Genomic DNA, 22,500 nt, shown 5'->3' with positions numbered 1-22,500 from the left:
TGGCTATTTTTGTTTGCTCACTTTGCATTTTGTAAATTGACCGAAATAAACACTCGTTATTTATATTTCTGAAAGCATTCTTTGTTTATGGCATTTTTTCCCACCTGCCTAAAACTTTTGCACAGTACTGTATACTGTAAAATCTTTGGATTTAGATCATTAAAAGAAAGTAAAATACAAACTCACACAAGCCTTATTCAAGAGTGTATAGGTCTAAATAGTGTGTGTGTGTGTGTGTGTGGGGGGGGGGTCTTCGGTGGAACAGCATACTGTATTCTGCATGCTATGACACACGAGAAGGTGTTTGACATGCAAGCAAATTTCCAAAAGCTTCGACATGCAAATAAAATGTAAAACGATCATCCAGCTGTGAGTGGTATAGTACAGGTTAGCACTCCAGTTCCCTGTGAAATGTACACAGTGAGTAATATTACATCAGAAAAACCTTAAACATCAAATCTCTCTGTCTGTTGCTTTTTAGATGTTATGTAATACTTGATGTTATGTAATATCTACTTCTTCCCTCCATATTCACATAGTATAAACAATTAATACAAGGCAACTCATAAATCTATGCACACACACACAAACACACACACACACACTAGCATTTGGCCAGCTTTAACTGCTGCTATATTTAATAATATCCATTTTTAAGAACCATATATAACTGGACACGATAAGCTTCGTCCATGCACAAGACAGTTCATAAAGATAATATACTAAGAATATTTCTACACCAGCGTCCTTGGCATGTATAGTACATTACAGTTCAAAGCAAAAACTGCAAAGACTGCTGTGTTTGGACATGAAGAGAACCACATATATAACGCATCTCTTTGTTCTTCTCTATCGTACAGGAAAAGACAATGCCGCCCTCTGCTGGAGCTCAACCTGTTCCCCCACCGGATGGAGGCTGGGGCTGGGCTGTGGTTTGTGGAGCCTTCATCTCCATCGGCTTCTCCTACGCTTTCCCCAAAGCCACTACAGTTTTCTTCAAGGACATTCAGAAAATCTTTGACGCGTCATATAGCCAAGTTGCCTGGATCTCCTCCATCATGCTGGCTGTCATGTATGCTGGAGGTAAAAAAAAAAAAGAGAGAATGTTGGGGAAAGGAATTCTGAGAACAAGCTTGTCCATGCAGGTTTCTATTTTTATCCTAAAGTCTGTATTTTTGTAATAGGCTTAAGCCAGTTTGTTTATTAGCTTTCCAGCAATCCAGGGATTTAGAATGTGAATGAATTCAGATTTAAATATTTTTACAGTGACCATGAGCTGAAAGCAACTCGTCCTCGGGGCTTTCTCAGGAAGTAAAGTAACATGCGCATTTGTTTTAGCCAATACCAACATCATTTATTTCCACGACACGTGTGTATCGTGATTGTCTTGTTCAAGTTTCACCGACATAAAGCATTCTACCATCAAGAAAGCATGAAATATTTACCTAAGTTGCTAAAGATTGGTGAAATTCTTGACTTGTAAGGCCAATACACCATAAGCACATGCCATACCGATACCAATACCTTACTACAAGTTACTATTATTTATTGCTGTCTATCTATATTACATACTCTATATGTATTCAACTTTTTTTCTTTAAGTCTAAAAATCACAGAATCTAATAGAAATCAAATTATCCTTAGGTTAGAATTCTCTTAAAATACATGGTTCTAATTTCTAGCTTCTTTTTGTTAAACCTTTCACCTATAACCAAAGTTATATTAAGAACGAAAGAAGTCTCAGTTTTATTATTTGCATATTAATAATAGACAGGTTTATGCCAGAGAGAGAGGAGCTGACATTGTTGTGCATGTAGAATATCACCAGGCAACTGGCTTTGCCTAATGTTTTAAATATGCCGGTGCATCAGCGTGCAATGAGGCGCGTAAATGCAGATACGCTAGTCATGGTTGTGATCATGCATTTCAAAGAACACAGAGTGAGTGGGCTGTTGTCTCACATGCATTGACTTGTTACCTGTCTCCTGAGTGCCATAATGAACTCGTTCAGGTGTGACGCTCTTCACCGACTTCTTCAGAAAAACGGGCAAAAAAGTACTCAACTGAAACAAATATCTGGACTCTAGTAACCATGTAATTTTTTTTATCTTTAATTTTATTCTTTCATATTACTTTTACTGGTTAGCACGTTCGCCTCACACCTCCAGGGTCGGGGTTCGATTCCTGCCTCCGCCTTGTGTGTGTGGAGTTTGCAGGTTCTCCCCGTGCCTCGGGGGTTTCCTCCGGGTACTCCGGTTTCCTCCCCCGGTCCAAAGACATGCATGGTAGGTTGATTGGCATCTCTAGAAAATTGTCCGTAGTGTGTGAGTGCGTGAGTGAATGAGTGTGTGTGTGCCCTGCGATGGGTTGGCACTCCATCCAGGGTGTATCCTGCCTCGATGCCCGATGACGCCTGAGATAGGCACAGGCTCCCTGTGACCCTCTGAGAAGTTCGGATAAAGCGGTAGAAAATGAATGAATGAATGAATGAATGAATGGATATTACTTTTACATGTTTATCCACTATCCTTGATAAGATTTATACAAATATAATGCTCATCATTCACCCTACAGAACTGGATGGATATGTAGGTGAAAACAAGGCAAATAGCAAAGCCAGTAGTTGCAAGATCTTTAGGATGGTAATAGTAGAAAATAAACATGACAGAAACCAAAACATCAACTTCTGTTCAGTACTGGGATTCATAATTAATTTTTATAGCAAATACTAGATTATATGAATATACAAAAGTTAATGTATAGAGACAATTCTGTGAATGTACTAAGGAGGCTTTCACACTGAACGTTTAGCACGTTTTGCATGAAAACATCGAAAGCCGTCTGTGAGGCACTGGAACTGTGCTATAAATGTGAACGAACTCGGGTCCAGCAAATGTTCAGGAAGTAAAGTAACAGGCACATGTGTTTTAGCCAAAGATGACATCAGTAGTTTCCACAACATACATGCAGCATGAGAAGCAGGGGGAACGTTTTGGGACACAGAAGAGTTAAGATGCTTTACTACACATAATAGCATAGAAATAATAAAGTAGCAAAAATATGGTGTGTCGATGGTTGTGTTCTCCATTCAAATTTGTGATGAGGTAATGTGAACACAAATGCACTGGGGAATCAAGTGAGTTTGAGATCAGACCAACACTGTGGCAGTACCCAGGAACATACAGTAAACACCCGGATTCAGTTCACTACAAACATGCCAAGTGTGAAAAGCACCCAAATATCAGCAATATTTGAACTTTAAATGCTCCATAAACTGTGGGTGAGGATGCTAGCTAACAAAGACAAGGGAGCTTATAGTAGACGTATAGTAGACATACATGTAGAAGGATATGTAGTATCGAAGTAGGATGGAAGCTTTGGCTTGTAGATCTCAGGAAGGTATAGAGAAAGGTTCAAGATGCAGACGCTGTTAGCTCACAGCCCTGCTTCTGTTTTTCCACATTTTGTTACTTAACCCATATGCATGCTGTTTTGATTTGAATCTTGTCATTCTTGTCATTATCTCTATATCTTGTGTTCAGCTGCTCTCTTGATTAGTTTTCCTATTATAAGCCCTGATGTTTCATCGATTCACGCTTATGTCCGGACCTTGATTTCCCGAAGGTGCGTTCATCTGCACTCTCGTCCATATTTTAGTTCTGTTCAGTATTGCTCTATATTGAGCCTGATTGCCCAGCCGTACTGATTAATATACAACTACTTCATAATAATAATTCATCCCTGCCTCTTCATCCCTCCACAATTTACAATAACATTTACCTTCCTTACTTTTGTAGTGCAGAGATTTATTCAATTATGCAGAGTTTCTCACCAGCCAGTTATCTTTAGGAGCTGGCAACGAGCACTACATCCATTACCGTATTCATCAGACTCCGGAGAATAAAGAACTGTGACATTATAAGCCTTTGAAAGCAGAGATCACTTGAGACAACCTGCCCTTTACCGAGTCCCAGTGAAAATCTCCAGCTACTGGATATGCTAATAAGGAGGTCCTAGTGGTTGAAATATATGTGGGGCAAATTAAGTAAAGCAGCAGACCATCTAACCTGATTTTTTAATAGCACATTTTCCTGAAAAAGTATTAACAAGTCTCAAGACACCCCTCGGGGCAGTAGCACTTTTTCATTATTATCTTACCTTGTTCACTTTGAAATGTATTTGACAGAAATTGTGTGGGTAACTATACAGAAGATACTCGCATACCTACAGTAGGACAGTTCAGCTTTATGGTATTTCAATTAGAAAGTTATGCCTTAGTTTTGCCTTAGTTTTGTTCAGTATTGCAGCTATTGCTCTATATTGAGCCTGATTGCCCAACCGTACTGAGTAATACAACTACTTCATAATAATAATTCATCCCTGCCTCTTCATCCCTCCACAATATACAATAACATTTACCTTTGTTACTTTATAGTGCAGAGATTTATTCAATTATGCAGAGTTTATATTGTGAACTTCTCTGCTAACTGTTATTATTGAGAACGATCACTAAGTTACACCTGTTTCTGGCTCATCACCATAGTTTATTAGGGACTAATGAGTTAATGTCACTAACACTGCATATTCTTAGATGCACCGTTAGTGATTTGACAATAACACGGACACTAAATCTAATTCCCTCCTCCACTGTTCTGTCCACTGTTTCAGGCCCTATAAGCAGTATCCTTGTAAACACGTATGGCAGCCGGCCAGTTATGATAGCAGGTGGATTCCTGTGTTCCATCAGCATGATTGCTGCATCATTCTGCAACAGTGTCATGCAGCTGTACATCTGCATTGGAATGATTGGGGGTGAGTGGATACAAATGACATAGCCATGACTATTACGAAAAGGACAATTATATAAAGTTGAAAAAAAAAATAATGCTGAATTGAAATGTGTGTGGATTTCATTTCTGCACTAACTACTCTCACCTTCCCAAAGGTTTTGGTCTTGCCTTCAACCTCCAGCCAGCTTTGACCATGATCGGGAAGTACTTTTTCAAAAAGCGGCCCATCGCTAATGGCCTGGCCATGGCAGGTAGCCCTGTCTTTTTAAGCACCCTAGCTCCCTTAAACCAGTACCTCATCAATGCTTTTGGATGGCGAGGCAGCTTCTTTATTCTTGGGGGGCTTTTGCTCAACTGCTGCGTCGCCGGATCCCTCATGAGGCCACTGCCCCAGCCTTTGACAAAGAATGACACCAGAAATGAAGAAGAGGTTCCAGCTGCTAAGACGGTGAAACCTACAGCATGGCAGACTGTCAACAAATACCTTGACTTGTCACTGTTCAAGCACAGGGGCTTCCTGATCTACCTGTCAGGAAATGTTATTATGTTTTTGGGCTTCTTTGCCCCTATCGTCTTCCTTTCTCCATATGCCAGAGACAATGGTGTAGATGAGTACTCAGCAGCCTTCCTGCTATCCATCTTGGCTTTTGTGGACATGTTTGCTCGTCCCTCAATGGGACTGTTGGCCAACACACGTTGGGTGCGACCAAAGATCCAGTACTTCTTTAGCTTTGCTGTCCTCTATAATGGCGTGTGCCATATACTGTGTCCACTTGCTCAGACTTACACCGGCATGGTTGTATATGCGGTGTTCTTTGGGTTTGCATTCGGCATGGTGAGTGCTGTGCTCTTTGAGACACTAATGGACCTGGTAGGACCTCAAAGGTTCTCAAGCGCTGTTGGCCTTACTACTATCATTGAGTGCTGCCCTGTGCTTATTGGACCACCTCTGGCAGGTAAGACATGACAGGCTATTTTGATTGCTTGAGAATGTTTGTATTTAGTTATCACCAAGGCCAGCAATGAATCCTATGTAAGTGCAAATGGTAAAGCCTGACCTACACACCGCACACACCAGGGGTCTCATTTATTAAGCGTGTGTACGCACAAAAAGGGGCTGGAAACTTGCGTACGCCAGTTTTCGCACAAAGGTTGTGATCTATAAAAAACAAACTTGACGGGAAAACGTGCGCACCTTTAAGCAAACTTTGAGACGTGCGTACGGACATTCTGGAGACAAAGGGAATTGGCGACACAGATGGTGAGGTCGTGAACTTTAGAAAGTTAGATTGTAGAAAATTCATGTGAGAAGAACGATTATAAGAATTAATGACATTAAATTTTCGCTCCATTTCATATGTTATATCCACATTATCATGATGATTAAATCCAACAGTGTTATTTTTGCCGATTAGTTCTAGTAAAATCCAAACGTAATTCAAAATGTATTAAAAATAAAATAATAATAATAATCAGCGCTACTCCGTCCAGGGTGCATCCTGCCTTGATGCCCAATGATGCCTGAGGATAGGCACAGGCTCCCCGTGACCCGAATAGTTCGGATAAGCGGTAGAAGATGAATGAATGAATGAATGAATAATCAGCGCTGTCTTACAGTCACATTGTCCACAACGGGAGCGCAGGAGGAGATGGCGCGACTACATGTCATACAGAGTAGCATGAAATACCCTTTTATTAGAGAAATGCAGAACACAGTGTAAAAACTAAATATTTTCCTTAATGCACATATATCATAAAATGTCAAAGTCTGCAAATACAGTCATGAAGCACAATCGCTGCTCATCACCGGTCATAACTATTACGGTGTTCATTACAAAACCGTCATGAAGAAGCATGTGTTCACTATAACATTTTCGTCTTAAATTTTCGCCCACAAATTAATTCTGTGATTTTGTCAAGGTGTTAACGATCAGTCTAATTGCTAGAAACATATAAATCCTATAAAGACCAGGGTATGTAATGCTTCATGATGGCACTGCTGGCACTGTTGGAGGATTACGCCAATGGGAGAATAAGGAGAGAACGAGTTTTCAGGGACCATGATGATTTCCTGGCCCATTATGATGACTGGCTAATTAGCAGATTTAGATTCCCTAGAGCTGTGCTCTTAGATATATGTGTTGAATTGCGTCCAGTATTAGAGAGGGCAACACGCCGGAACCATGCCATCCCAGTCCAAATACAAGTCCTCACCACTCTGGGGTTCTTGGCAACCGGCTGTTTCCAGCGGGAATTGGCAGACAGGTAAATTATTTATGTAAAAAAAATATAAATGATCCTCAACTTTGTGTCTAAAACCTTTTCGTATATGAAATAATTCTATTGGAATGTATCATCTCAACCAAAAGGTCTGGTATATCACAGCCATATTATCTGTCGTTTGGAATGGTATACTTAATATGGGTAGTCGCTACATCAGGTTCCCCTACACTGTGCGAGAACAGGCCGAAATTAAAATGAAATTTTGCAGCAATGTCTGGTTTCCCAAATGTAATCGGCGCAATTGACTGCGCTCATGTTGCTATAAGGGCACCATCTGAAAATGAATTTGCTTATGTTAACAGAAAGCATGTGCATTCTATTAATGTGCAAATCATATGTGACTCCAACATGTGACCCTCACAAACATTGTGGCACGCTGGCCTGGTTCAACACATGATTCCTTTATCTTGACACATAACAGTGTAGGGAACAGACTAAATGCAGGCGCAGTACGTGATGGCTGGCTTCTTGGTGAGTTTAACAATATTAACAAGTAGAAAATGTAATAATTTTGTTTTTAATATAATTATAACAATGTTGCTTTTATATATAATTATATATAAATAAAATATAATTATAACCTGCAGGTGACAGTGGGACCCTGAGACGCTGGCTCCTCACGCCATTTTTAAACACGCAGCGCGCAGAGGAAACTCATTATAACAAGGTCCACTCTCGTGCCCGCGCAGTGATTTGCATTGACTATTTATGGTTAAAAATGGGCGTGTACAGGGTGGGATTTGAGGCTGGTTCACGTACGCACATCTGCGGGTGATCTGTGATTTATAAAGGGAACATTGCTTACAGGTGTGCGTACGCACGGTTTTATAAATCGGAATTTTTTTGGCGTACGCCATTTTTGGCTTTTGGGCGTACGTAAACTTTTAGTAGGGATCCTACGCACCGTTTTATAAATGAGACCCCAGGTTATACAATATATGGCCAAAAGTATGTGGACATTTGACTGTCTCTTCCAAATATGATTGTTGCACATCACATTCCAAAACCATGGGCATTAAGATAAAGTGTCTTCTGTGACAGAATTCTACTAGATGTTGGAGCATGTCTATGGGGCTTTGTGATCATTCAGGTACAATAGCATTAGTGAGATCAGACACTGGTGCCTGGCGAGGAGGTCTGGGGTGTAGTCGATGTTCCAGTTCATCCCAAAGGTGTTTGGGTTTAGTTCCAGTGAAGGGAGACTTTAATACTACAGCATACAATGGCATTTTATACAGATATTAGCTTTCAACTTTGTGGCAGCAATTTGTGGACAGACACATACAGGTGTGACGATCAGGTGTCCACAGAGAGTATGTTATACTAGTGTTTGCTCTTATAGCCTTGGTAAGATTATAAACACCTGTCCTCAAGAGAGTGACACAACATCAATCATATTGTAAATGTATAACCATTATAATATATTAATCTGTTTTAAAGTGAGGGGGAGCACGGTGGCTTAGTGGTTAGCACGTTTGCCTCACACCTCCAGGGTCGGGGTTTGATTCCCACCTCCGCCTTGTGTGTGTGGAGTTTGCATGTTCTCCCCGTGCATCGGGGGTTTCCTCCGGGTACTCCGGTTTCCTCCCCCGGTCCAAAGACATGCATGGTAGGTTGATTGGCATCTCTGGAAAATTGTGTGTGAGTGTGTGAGTGAATGTTGTGTGCCCTGCGATGGGTTGGCACTCCGTCCAGGGTGTATCCTGCCTTGATGCCCTATGACGCCTGAGATAGGCACAGGCTCCCCGTGACCCGAGAAGTTCGGATAAGCGGTAGAAAATGAGTGAGTGAGTGAGTGTTTTAAAGTGTTGAGAAATGCCACCACTATTGATATTTTGTCTGACTAAAATCTAAATTACATTTTCATATTTCAAAACGTCCTGACTTAAGTATAGGAAAGTCCACCGCAGGAGGATCTTAAAAAATAAGATCTAACAAACAGTAAACTTGACTTTTGCTAAAAAGCGATTATCAAATATATCATTCATAGATCTCCACTGACACAGAAGACGAGCAAAGATTTCCTCTGCTTTTCCAATCTGACATAAAATTGTCAGTAAACTTAATAGATTTTAGAAGGCAAGTTGTTGAAGGCATTATTATTATTAATATCTATGAGTACAGTGTTTTATATATACATATATATATATATGCATATGCGCATATGTATCATATATATGCAATACTGTTGATTATCCAAACATTGATGCCTTACAGGGAAACTAGTGGATATCACAAAGAATTACAAGTACATGTACATATGCTGTGGCTCTGTAGTCATCTTGGCCAGCATCTGGCTCTTCGTCGGCAACTTCATCAATTACCGTCTGCTGGAGAAAGAAAGCATACACGAGCTCTATAAGCGAGCAAATCTCGAAGAAACTGACAAGGGACCAGATTGCAAAGAAGATGGACAGGTATCTGAAGAACTCTGTGGGAAACATGTCGTGGAAGATGCTGTGCAGAGAGAAACAAACATTTAAACTTCTTCCAAATAAGATCTAGGCTACACCCCAGGCGTATGTCCACAGCAGACGCAGAGATTGTCATGCAACACAAAACTGCCAAAGCAAGGAACGACTGAATGCTGTGACAGATCCGGTAGAGTAGTGTTAAAGCATTTAGTAAAGCTTCTGTAAAGCCGCTTTGAGACAATGTCCATTGGTAAAAGCGCTATACAAATAAACTGAATTGAGACGGAAGTCAGGAAAAATAAATGGAGCCATAAATGTGAGTTGAAGACAAAGAGAGAGTTAGGCTGCATGAAGATACCACAGATACACATAACCATTATATTAACACTCAGTTTGAAGCCATTTTATTAATGTTACAGCTCAGGAACTGATCAGAATCTTTCCACTAATGCAGACGTTTCAGAAAACCCAAATAACTCTTCCAGACTGAGACTTCTGAGCACTTTCGAGTGTTTTGTTATCTGCTCAAAATACCTGACAAGCATTACACACCTGTGAGCTGCATGCCCATATCTGCTGCACTAAAATCTATAGTCCGTGTAATCAATATAACATGACTGAATGTAAATCGTTATGCATGTGTTATTAACAAGGGCCTTATAACACTCCTGACCAAAATGTTGGTAATATAGAACCTATCCATGTTATATAACCTTTAGTTTTGTGCCGGCGTATATACAGGGAAATTTGTCTGGTATTATTTTTTTCCGGTGTGCTATTTTTTAAGTACACATGCAAAAGTATTTACATATTAGGTATTGCCTTAAATGTAAGTAATGCATCTAAGATCCTAAAGCCATATAGAGAGCTTCCTGTATCATGTGTATACAAATCACTATTTATCGATGTTGCATTACTAATCAACTTGATTATCAACAAATGTATCGTGTTTCTTTGTATTTTAGGATCTCTGACATTAATGAACATATTGTCTAACTTTTAAAGTTATTATTATTGAGTTAATAAGAGCAATGCAAGATGTGAGATTTACTGTACTTGAATGATATTCAGAATCAATTCAAGGGATCGGTTTAAAAGCTGTAATATTTTTTTTAGTACTTTGTCTTTTCAATCCCGCACCAATGTATGGTGTTTTCTGTGCGTCAGTATCACATCAGTACTTTGTTAAAGTTATCGCTTACAGAAAATGTGTATGTTCAATGTTGGCTGTACTAAAGAGGGTCAGTATAAAGAATGTTACATGTTACCAAAAAGGAACAATCAAAAAAAGGGGGAATAATTGTAAATGTTCAAATGAAAGAAAGAGAAATTTAACACAAAATTGATTTAAACAATTTATGGGAGTGTGCTGGTCAATTTTTGGTGTTTTGTGTTTTTTTCTTTATATTTTTCCTGTCATACGTCTAAGTTAACACGGGCACATTATTCAGTCCCTTAGACGCGTTATCTTTTGTGTGTGGTTGCTAAGTTAGGAGGCGGTAAACATCCACATGCACATTTATATAATAGAACAAAGGGTTACTTTGGGTTAATGTCAGATTGGTCACTGTTGAGTTATTGTCATATCTAGGGTAGTGAAAATGGGCTTGTATGACAGTATAGCACACTGAACTAAATGTTATATAAGTTATATTTTCCCTCTCTTTTTTTTTTGCTAAATATATGTTATTATTTAATATAAAAAAATTGAAAATGTTCTATGCTAATGAACAAACATGCAGCGTGAAAAATAGTCAAAGTACTGTAAAGTCATTTAAAGTAAGTCTCATCCTTTCAATTCTGTTTGTCAGAATCTTACCGAGTCGTTTCATATTTGCATTGAACTCCATTCTATACAATTTTTAACCAGAATAAAGCAATAATTCTGGGATCTACATTAAATTTTTCCATCTAGTCCCACCTTAGTGTATGTCTTGCGAGTCAGGGTGATTCAGATTTGTGTTAATAAACCACACTACAAATTAAAGCCCTGCTTTCTTTTGACCTGCTTACCAATAACATCCCATATCATCATAACATCATAGACTCCATGATTTCTTGCTACAAACCTTTATCCTAAGCATAGATTCTCTATCGATTCTCTGTCGGTAACATCGAAGTATTCCTTTGAGGTACTGTAACTTGCAATAATATGATAATATGAACTTGCTGATAAATGCAATAATCATTGCTATGCTTTCTAGTTTTCTTGCGGCTACAGTTTAACACGTGAGACTTTATAATGCAAACCGTTCTCATTTAATTACACAAATTATTTATTCGTTGATTTTGAAAACTAAGCAGAGACTAGATCACAGGTATTCTTTCCTATTATCATTTAGTAATATTCTATATTTTTTGTACGCATAAATATTTATTTTGGGTAGCTTAATGCTTATTAATACAAATGGTCTGTTTCATGATACGAGACTGATTTTATTATTATTTCATCCGATCATCAGCTTGATTTCGCTCTAATCAAACAGCACTGGCCTTATCGAATCAAATCAAATGAATAACAGGTTGCAGCTTAGAAATTAGTTTTATTTGTGATTTTTTTTTATTTATTTAACAAATTGTTTGTTTGTATTTTTATTTGTAAAGTGTATATACAATTAAATACAGTGTCTATAGAAAGCCAGACTCACATATGTAGTATGTGTTAACAATCTTTTACAATCTACTGTGATTATTTCTGTATAGTCGTGTCATCTGTTCCGATGTCTAATCACTGCTGTGCAAATACAAGCAGTGTCAAGGCTATGCAGACTTTTTATTCTTTTGATTTTGGCATAATTTTTGAAGTGAAAAAATGTTTTTGAATGTATTTATATTTTCCTGCGTAGTGCTACTAAAGCTAGAGCTAAATTATATTACAATCACTGTTCAATTGAATCCAGATTATTTTTTACAGAAAACTAGCCAACAATTTGTAATTTCCAGCAGACTTCGGAATTGAGACTGCGTTTTTACTTGTTTTTGAAGAGGATTCAATATTTTCACAATGTACTTGCCTATTAGAGACAGCATACAAATAAAACTACTAATACAATCATGTCTGCTTTATTCTTTAACCAAACATTAATCTGATTAAACGTGTTTTATTTTTAAAGGCAGTTTCACGGTGTCATATTTATATGCAATCTTATAAACACATATTTTAGATAGAGGAATTGTTAAATCATATTTGTTAACTATATTAGAACATAGTTATAATCTTGTGATTTAGTAACAAGTAACTTAATTACTTAATAAGATAAGATTTACAGTTACACAGGTTTTTATCATTCATTATATGCATGAAATAATTAAGCAAATAAAGTCACTTTTATGCCGTAAATCGGTTTTGCACTGTGCTGTATATAATCTTATATAATAATACAGTCCCTTTTCTATTTGAATCAGATACATATCTATAGATTTCCCAGCTTATTGGTGATCATTTAAGATATTAAAGATCATCACTCATACATATCATTGTGACTACTATTACATTATTAAAAAAACAAAATCCTAATTCCAAGTGTAAAAATCCCTGATTATACCGTACAGCAGGCGAAGCCCAGGTCAAAGGTTATTCCAACATGATATATCCTGTCAATCCTGTGTGTGTGTGTGTGTGTGTGTGTGTGTGTGTGTGTGTGTGTGTGTGTGTGTGTGTGTGTGTGTCCACTGCTTCTGCTGAAAAAGAACACTGCCATTAAGGAATGTTGGAATCTTGAATGTCTGACTTGAATGTCAGAAATCAAGGTGTTCCAGCAGAACATTAATAGGAGCATCGCACCTATAATTGTTCCCCTATTGTAATATAACTAACTAACTAACTAACTAACTAACTAACTAACTAACAACAATAATTTTTTAAATAATAATTTAGAATAATAATAATAATAAAATAAATACTACTACTACTACTACTACTACTACTACTACTACTACTAATAATAATAATAATAATAATAATATTAATAATAATCTGGGTAACAGCTCCACCTTGTGGTAAATATTCTGCAAGCTAAAAATGAAAATTAGAAAAAGTGGTGCTTTTCTAAAAAGAACTAAAAAGGAAACCAAAGAAAGGATTTGATACTAAAGTGACACTGCTACTTTTTCCAATTGTTTTTTAATAGGTGAGGATTTTCCAAGACTCCACAGAGACCAGTACGGTATAGGAGCTGAGATGTTAAGTCACAGAAGTTATAGAACATTATTTATGGGCAACACTGTGCTTTAACGGCCAGACGTTTATCTAGGTTATCAAATTTCTTATGTTTGTCTAATCTAACGTTTTGTCTGATCTGGTATTTAACAATCCATGTGGGAAACCATCATCAATGGCTGCAGACCCTCTGGCAATGTTTCAGGCTATGATTTAATGGGGTGTTGAGGGTCAGGTCCAAGTACAAATAACAGAGCAAGCTGAGGGCTAATCATTTAGCAGTGCTCAGAGTTCTATAAGAAGAAGAACAAGAGTTAAATTCAATAGGGTTTGAGGTTAAGTCCTAGCTGGTGAATTCGTAAGTAACCGATTACAGTGGTGTGTTTTTACAGATGTACGAGACACTGCAGGAATGGGAAGAGATTGAGAGGTGTGTGTTTGATGAGACTCTGTTGCACTAGGACGACAGGCCCATGAGCAACAAGCTGCCCTGGTGCCCTGACAAGCCCCAGATTAACCTGTTTTATTTGTCTGTAGTGAGTGCTCACTCTAACACACTGCCTAGTTAACCTTCTAGCCATATAATAGTGAAATGCTGTTACTCGAGTCATACAAGCCTACAGGACAACAATAACCTCAGACATCTGGCTTTACACACAGCTGATTTTTGTGTATGAGGTAAGAAATAAACGCTAGAGAACAAATCTTATCACACTTCAAAATATGTTGGATAAAAGCATCTGCTTAATAAATGTATGTTTTGTGTGTGTGTGTGTGTGTGTGTGTGTGTGTGTGTGTGTGTGTGTGAGAGAGAGAGAGAGAGAGAGAGAGAGAGAGAGAGAGAGAGAGAGAGAGAGAGAGAGAGAGAGAGAGAGATTCTGCATTCTAATGGAGACTGAGACTTTCCTGATATATTGAACTGTTAGATAGGGGGAGCTCTTCTCTTTGTGATCTCTCTCTCTCTCTCTCTCTCTCTCTCTCTCTCTCTCTCTCTCTCTCTCTCTCTCTCTCTCTCTCTCTCTCTCTCTCTCTCTCTTCCCCCCCTCTCTTTCTCATTCTCTCTCTCTCTCTCTGTCTCTGACCATCACACCCATATGGGTATTCCTTGCCATGAAGTTGAAAGCACACAACTGTATTCTGTAGAATTATAAATTCCCTTCACTTGAACTAAGAGACTTAGACAGTGCTCCAGCATGACAATGTCCCTGTACACAAATGCCATCTCTCTCTGTCTCTCTCTCATGCCATCTCTCTCTCTCATGCCATCTCTCTCTCTCATGCCATCTCTCTCTATCTCTCTCTCTCTATCTCTCTCTCCCTCTCTCTCTCTCTCTCTCTCTCTCTCTCTCTCTCTCTCTCTCTCTCTCTCTCTCTCTCTCTCTCTGTCTCTCTCTGTCTCTCTCTATATATATTTAAGACATTTAATCAGTTCTGTGATGTGCATGTGCATCTAATGCCAAAATGTATTATTATTTGACAGATACAGATAATATTTCGCCTTCTCGGCTAATAATAGCTGATTACACATTCTGTTATTTTTGTCTCAGTATGCCACTTTATTGTTATCGTAAAAGGAGAGCATCACTACTGCATTGTAGAGATATAAATCAACGCAAGGGCGCTGACACGTGTTGTTTGAAAGTGTGGCTAACAGGATTACAACTGCATTTTCTGCTATTTATGTGCCTTAAAATGCTAATAAACTAGCTATCTATAGAACTTGATAAGACTGACTTTTTCGCTGACTTGCAGGAACAGGTTTATTGCACAGTAACAAAAATAAAAGCAATAAAAATGATACAACTCCTCTTGCCTGGCCTTTCTATTACTTGCTTAAGTGCAGTTGGATCAGACATCTACATTTATCCTTTAATGTAGGACTTAAGGGCCCTAATGAAGTGCTCAAAATGTGTCTGAATTTCTCAGGTCTCCATAATCATACGAGTGGGGAAAAAATCCCCACCTCTATGAATATGATCTTGAATTCTTGATGGTTATTTAATTGTCTTGTGGGGGAACTCTATAATTAGAGCCCAGTTAGAAAGCTAAGAACTCACCACTCTATCAATCCTATAACTCTCTTTTTTTTTCAAGAGTATATAAATATAACACACTATTAGTCACTCATTAGTGTGTTGAAAAAATAAGATAAGACAGGATAGGATAAGATCAACTTTTAATAATCATTCATGATAAAATAATGTATATATACAGGAAAAAATATATTTATATATATATATATAAAATGTATGGGCAAGAGGTTTATAGACATCTGACCATCACACCCATATGGGTCTTCCTTGCCAGGAAGTTGAAAGCACACTGTATACGCTGTATTCTGTAGAATTATAAATTCCCTTCAATTGAACTAAGAGACACAGACACTGCTCCAGCATGACGATGTCCCTGTACACAAAGCCCCTGAGCTCCATGAAGACATTGTGTGTTAATGTTGGAGTGGAAGAACTCGAGTGTCCTGCACAGAGCCCTGACTCTGACTCAACCCCACTGAACACCTTTGGGATGAACTGGAACACCGACTGAACCCCAGACCTCCTCACTCTTATTGTGAACAATGGTGCAATAAACTACTGACAGCCACAGGTACAAAATGTGCAGTATTGTTCTTTCCAACAGTGTGATTCCTGAAAGCATTATAAATTCAGTTTCATTTCATTTGTTAAAATCTTTAATATTAAAATCCATCTAATCATGTCTTTGTCTCTGGTTCTTTCTCTTGCATTCTGAGACACAGTTATGTGATTATCAGTAATTAAGCAAAGCTTAGATGTCATTAGGTTACATATCAGAGTAAAGAAAAAATGGCAGTATAAAACAAACCAGCAAAAGATAGATAGATAGATAGATAGATAGATAGATAGATAGATAGATAGATAGATAGATAGATAGATAGATAGATAGATAGATAGATAGATAGATAGATAGATAGATAGATAGATAGATGTTTTGAATTATACCCGGTTGGTTTGTGAAATGTTCAGTACATTGATGTTAATATTAGTCTTACTTCTAAAAAAAATAAAAACAGCACCATGTTCATGTCATCTCAAGGTAACGGAAGCTCTGAAGCAAAAGCTGATTAACTCTCCATTCACTTGGCAACCTGGCAGTATTTGTAGAGATGAGAAGCAGAGAATAGGTTCACCCTCACCACAGGGCTGAGTCAGATTAGAGTCAGACAGCAGCAGGTTGCCAAACCCTCTTATCACAGAACAAAGTTTAAAAGTTGCTTAGTCTGTTATCATGGGTACCCTGTTATTAATGTGTTTTTCTTGAAACATACATGTTGACAGAAAAACTTCACAGATCCTGAGATACATTGATGTATATCACTTGAATTTTTTCACTTGAATAACCTTTTTCTATTTTTATTTTTATTACTTTCAAAATAATGTACAAACTGAGGTATGTTAATGATCACTATGCTATTTATTAAACGATATAGTATTAACTAATCGTGAACACCACAGATTCATGAAAGTGTACATCGATCACATACAGTATGGGTTTTAACACTAATTCAGGATTTGGAGTAGATGAGATTGACTCTTATCCAGGTCAAAAGCAAGAAATCAAGTCAAAATCAAGTCTAAATGAAAGTAGGATAGTGTCAAGAACCATCAAATCCTTTTAAAGGTTAAGCCTTTACTTCAGCTAGTTGGCTTGTCTCACGCATTACACCAATGATTAGATAATACTGTACTTTCTAAATGAAGAAATGAATTAAATATTTCCATTCCAAAAAAAAAAGACTACATGAGCATTATTTTGACCTTATTTTAACTTCACTAGAACACTATCTTATGTAAAAAAAAAAAAAGCAACGTTAAAGACTAACTCAAGTCCAGGACAATAAAGCAAACATCCCACGAACAAAAACAACCTGTTTTCATCATATTACAATATAAAGTAAATACCTAGTCAGACCAATAAAAATAAAGACCAGTAAAATAAAAGATGATCATGTGTTTTAATGTAATTTTCATGACAGCACTATCATTATTCACCATGCACACATAAAGCATATATGAATACAAACTCACACATTTATTTAGTGTTCGGCTCATATGTGACTAGTGCATAGTGACAATTAGACTAGAGAGCAAATGTGTATGGGAGTGTGTGTGTGTGTGTGTGTGTGTGTGTGTGTGTGTGTGTGTGTGTGTGTGTGTGTGTGTGTGTGTGTGTGTGTGTGTGTGTGTGTGTGAGAGAGAGAGAGAGAGAGAGAGAGAGAGAGAGAGAGAGAGAGAGAGAGAGAGAGAGAGAGAGAATTCTGATCTATGACCACTGAGCTTGGTATGGTGTCTAGTTCAGTCTGTCGCCTCAGGATGCCGGCAGGACTCACACGGATACACAAGCACACAGCAGCTAAAGCAAGCTCTTTAATGACATTCTTCCTTTTTGTTTTCTTTCTCTTGTTCTGACCTGAACAGGAAACACATTTCTAAAAGCCAAAATAGCAATTAATATCAAACAGTCCACTTGTACATACATAAAGTAAACTTTGGTTTAGTGTAGCAGAAAAGCAACCCGTCATTTCCGTATAGGTATAAATCTGCAGTCTGTAAATATTTGACACTTTGTTTAAAGACCTTTCGGCAGTCTTATTACAATGATTTATTGCATTTGAGTTTGTTTAGGTTATTGGTAGATCTACTGCCAGTGCTGCAGGTTGTATGGATAAAACAAACAAAACTTTCCTGGGTAACTGAACTGTCAATCAAAAAACGAACAAAAAATACTGTACACAAGCTTAAGAATACAAATTTATGTATTAAATCTAATGTAAAAAATCTGTGTAGTAAGGTATCTACAAGACTGCCTGTCTTGCAAGAACAATTGATAATAATTCACAACAACCTTTTTAAGTCAAAAATAAAAAAACAGTGGTTAAAATCTACATGACATCCCAATATATATATATATATGTTGGCAGCAATAATCTGCTGATATGAGACAGGAATTGTGTAACTGTAATACACATTATACATGAATATTTGACACAAATAATCTGTATGTGCGACTCAGATACCATCCTGTATCAATGAGTCTTCCACCAGCAAGTAAAACATCAGCTGATTTATTAACTTTCTTTTTCTTTCAGTCTGAATTTTTGTGATTTGTCTGGTCTATCTGACGCGTTCTTTTCCAGTACGAGTTCTCCTCATGCTCTTAATCCAAATCGTTTCACCCTCTGTTTGTTTGAACCTCATGCATCAGCATCCAAATCACCAGTTACAACTGCATTGCAACGAACAGCAGGTTTGCTGAAATATAACCTCTGCATCTGAAATCAAAAGATTTCCTGAAAAAGAAAGGTAAAAATGAATGAAAAAATGTTCTCACTAGAGCCAGGCACACTCCTGATAGTCATTTTGTCAGAACAAACTGACAGATTAGTATCAGTCTAATTCAGTCTGCACTATTAATGTGCACTTTGTGCTAGAGGACAACATAAGGACTTTGAGATCTGCTGCCACCTCCAATCACCTTGCAAAGGTTAATATTGATGGAAAATTAATGGACTAGACATTAGGACTCTTGCCACCACATACCTAGCTGTCAGCCATTTTCAAGGTTATTTTTGACATGTTAATGATGTAAATTGAGAAACTGTTAAGGCAGTGTGGAACTTTTTCATTTTGATGATGCTCCCAATATTCCATGGATGCAAAAGAAATAAAATAGGGTTCCTTTTATTTTACATGCAAATTTATTACAGTCATTTAATTTCAAAGTGAAAATTTTTTTTTTTTGCCTTTCTTTACAACCAACGTATACAAATTATTTCTCCTTTGACTTATTTATTGTCTGTTTGACAAACTTCTGTTTGTTAATCATTGGTACTCTTAAGTGGAGCATCTACTGTAATTGGTCGGTATTATCATGTCTGATTAGTTGTCTCAGGTGTCTAAAGAGGGGTTTGGGGCTTCCTTTTTTTCAGAACGTATAAAACCTCAACCTGTTACCTGACCTTCCATTTTTTCTATGCTTTCTCTATGCTCTTCATTTTGTTCCAGCTGACTCTCACATTTTGTGTTTACATGATTCTTTCATCCTTCTTGCAATAGATGAACTGAGTGCAGGGCTTACTCTGATACATAGATGGAGTATGCCACTACAGGATATGGTGGCAAAAAGGTTAAGATTCTGGGTTACTATTCAGAATGTCAGTGGTTCAAGCCATGACTACTTTCCTTGTAAGAAAGATTGTTAACCCTCCCCTCTGCATCATAGCTGACCCTGCACTATAACCCCAATTTCCTAAGCTGCGATATGCGGAGAAGTGATTCACTGTGCTGTGATGTACATGTGACAAAAGGCTACTTCTAGGCATGTTATTTACTCAGAGTTAAGTTAGTGTATTGAAGCTATTTGACTTCATCCTGGCTAAATATCACCCCAAGTTACTTTTCCATTTGTTCCAAATATGTTCTGTACTCCAATCTCAGACCTAACAACTTTATCTACCCTTCATTGTTGTATCAGTCCCCTATAGTAATGGTGGCAGGTGGGCTTTCGAATGGTCAGACTGTCATTCAGAATGCTGATTTGATCTCCGCTTCAGCTTCTCTGTTGATTCTCTCCACCTTCTGGCACTGATTAAGACATTTGGTCACTCCAGAGAATTCAATAATTCCAGCTGCTCTGTCTCTCACACTCACACTGAAAAACAGATGATGGTACAGACTTGCTTCTGTCTCTTCACATGTCTTGCACTTTCTCACCTTAACACATAATAATTTTAATTACAAGCTAAAACTGTTACTTCTGCCATAAATCCCCATATCATTGTGATCTATCACCTTTTTGGCACCCTAGGAAGCTTGACACATGCGCTGCCATCCGTTTGAGTTTCCTCACTTCTGGCAGCACCACACACCCTCTCCTTGGAAACTCTAACCTCCCTTCAGACAAGTGCCACTGCTCCCTTTGTTGTACAGTTTAGACCTAACAGATAAGGAAGGAAACACTCCGGTCATGGTCTGGACTTTCCTCAGCTCTAGACATGGATCCTACCATATTCCAATTTTCAGAGCATCACTTTATAGTATCGTTCACTCAACAACTGCTCATATGACTCTCCCACTGGCTGCACCATCCACAATCCTATTAATTTCTCTCTAGCATCCTACTCCACAACTACATCCTGACCTTTCCTTACTACTGCATGAATCAGTAATCAATACTTCTTTTCATTTATTTCATCCATGGATCTTCTCAATTCTCCAGTCCAATAAAGTCTTGTCACCTGCCTTCTTGGCTAGCAGACATCATATTTTAATGTTAAAAGCATTTGAGTGAAAGTGATCAAAGTCCCAACTCACTGTTTTGGTATTACTGTCTTCAATTCAAGTTGTCCTCTGATTGGATTGCTACTTCAATATCCTTCTATAAGCTAAAGACTGAAGCACCTTTTCAATGCCAGCTCTATAACATTTTGTTCTCTTCTTAACCTTCTCTGTCTTCCTTAACTGTCAATGACTTTGCCACCTTCTTTGATAAGTGCAAGAAAATCTTTCTTGTACTGCACTACCCCTCTTGCCCTTTCATCTCGTTAATATGCTTATCTCTGCTTTCTACAGAAGAGATCCTGCAGCTTATTTTATCCTGCAATCCTTTCACCTCCCTGCTGGATCCCATCCTTTTATAATTCTTCCTTACAAGACCTCACAAGACCTCTTTCCTTTCATACATTCATATGTAAATCGCTCGATGGCATCTGGGTGGATTCTGAATGTCTTCAAGACAAGTGTTATTGATGAAAAAGGCAACACTAGATACCTCAGACATCAGATACCTTGGCAAGTATCACCGGCTTTTTTCCTTTTAAAAGTTATTGATCATGCTGTATATTTATTAGATATTTGCTGTGTGTTCTTTTTACCTCCAGGATCCTAATCCATCTGAAAATGACACATCGTACAAAGTGAAATATTGCACAGAAATGGCCATTGTGACTGTTAGTGAGAAGCTTTTTATTACTAGATCAGCCACACTATTTGAGATGCTAAATCACAAGACCTTTCAGCAAAACTACTACTGGCTCAGAACGTTCTGGAAGATGGTGAATCACAAACCCTGTCAACCAAACAACTGTTATTTCTGAACTGACTTGCCTTAGCAGCCCATGAGATCGTGAATCACACGGCTCTTCACCCAAACAGCCATTGGTTCTGATGCTTCTTGACTTCTAAGCAGCCCTAAAGATGGTGAATCACAAGATCTTTCAGCCAAAAGACCATTCTTTCTGACCCTCTGTGGCCTCTTAGAAGCCTTTGAAATGGTAAATCACAACACTTCTGTCCAAAAAATTAGGTCACATTTAGGGGATGTGGAGGGGATCTCCAATGGACTCCTTCAAGCCTCATTTCATGATCCTCCTCTATATCCTACCTCTTTCTGCTCTCTTGGTGAAGATATATCCTCAATTCATATCACTGCTATGCTGATGACACTCAACTCAACATTTCCTCCCTCAGTCAATCATGTTTCAACTCATATCCTAACATGTCTGGCAGCTCATGAATGGCAGCTCATCATTTGAAATAAAATCCCAGTAAGACTGGGATGCTGTATATCCCTTGATATACATCCCTTTATAAGGCATATACATCCCTTTACAAGACCTCTTAGCTCACACTATCTTACAATGTGCTTGACCTTGGTATAATTCTGCATAATTAACTATCATTCTGTCCTCATATCACTAACCCCTGTCATATAGGTTTCTCCTTCACAACAGTAAGAACATGTTAATTTCTCTTCACTCAGGTTTTTTGTCATCTTCTTAAAATTATGTTTATTGTGTCAGCATTTTATTATAAAATCC

The 22,500-nt window shown here is 37.9% G+C and overlaps 1 protein-coding gene across 1 annotated transcript in view; it reads left to right on the top strand.

Moving 5' to 3' along the window:
* Positions 1 to 12,539, top strand: part of zgc:165507 (uncharacterized protein LOC561188 homolog) — a 20,065-nt gene extending 7,526 nt beyond the window's left edge. The window contains exons 2-5 of the mRNA XM_027153986.2: positions 861 to 1,083; positions 4,669 to 4,812; positions 4,946 to 5,746; positions 9,291 to 12,539. Coding sequence (XP_027009787.2) covers positions 870 to 1,083; positions 4,669 to 4,812; positions 4,946 to 5,746; positions 9,291 to 9,556 — 1,425 coding nt within the window. The 5' untranslated portion in view covers positions 861 to 869 and the 3' untranslated portion in view covers positions 9,557 to 12,539. The remainder of the gene's footprint in view (positions 1 to 860; positions 1,084 to 4,668; positions 4,813 to 4,945; positions 5,747 to 9,290) is intronic.
* Positions 12,540 to 22,500: the final 9,961 nt, after the last annotated feature.

This window comes from Tachysurus fulvidraco, chromosome 19, assembly GCF_022655615.1.
Source record: "Tachysurus fulvidraco isolate hzauxx_2018 chromosome 19, HZAU_PFXX_2.0, whole genome shotgun sequence".
Classification (NCBI taxonomy): Eukaryota; Metazoa; Chordata; class Actinopteri; order Siluriformes; family Bagridae; genus Tachysurus; species Tachysurus fulvidraco.
This window is presented reverse-complemented; position numbering and strand designations above follow the sequence as displayed.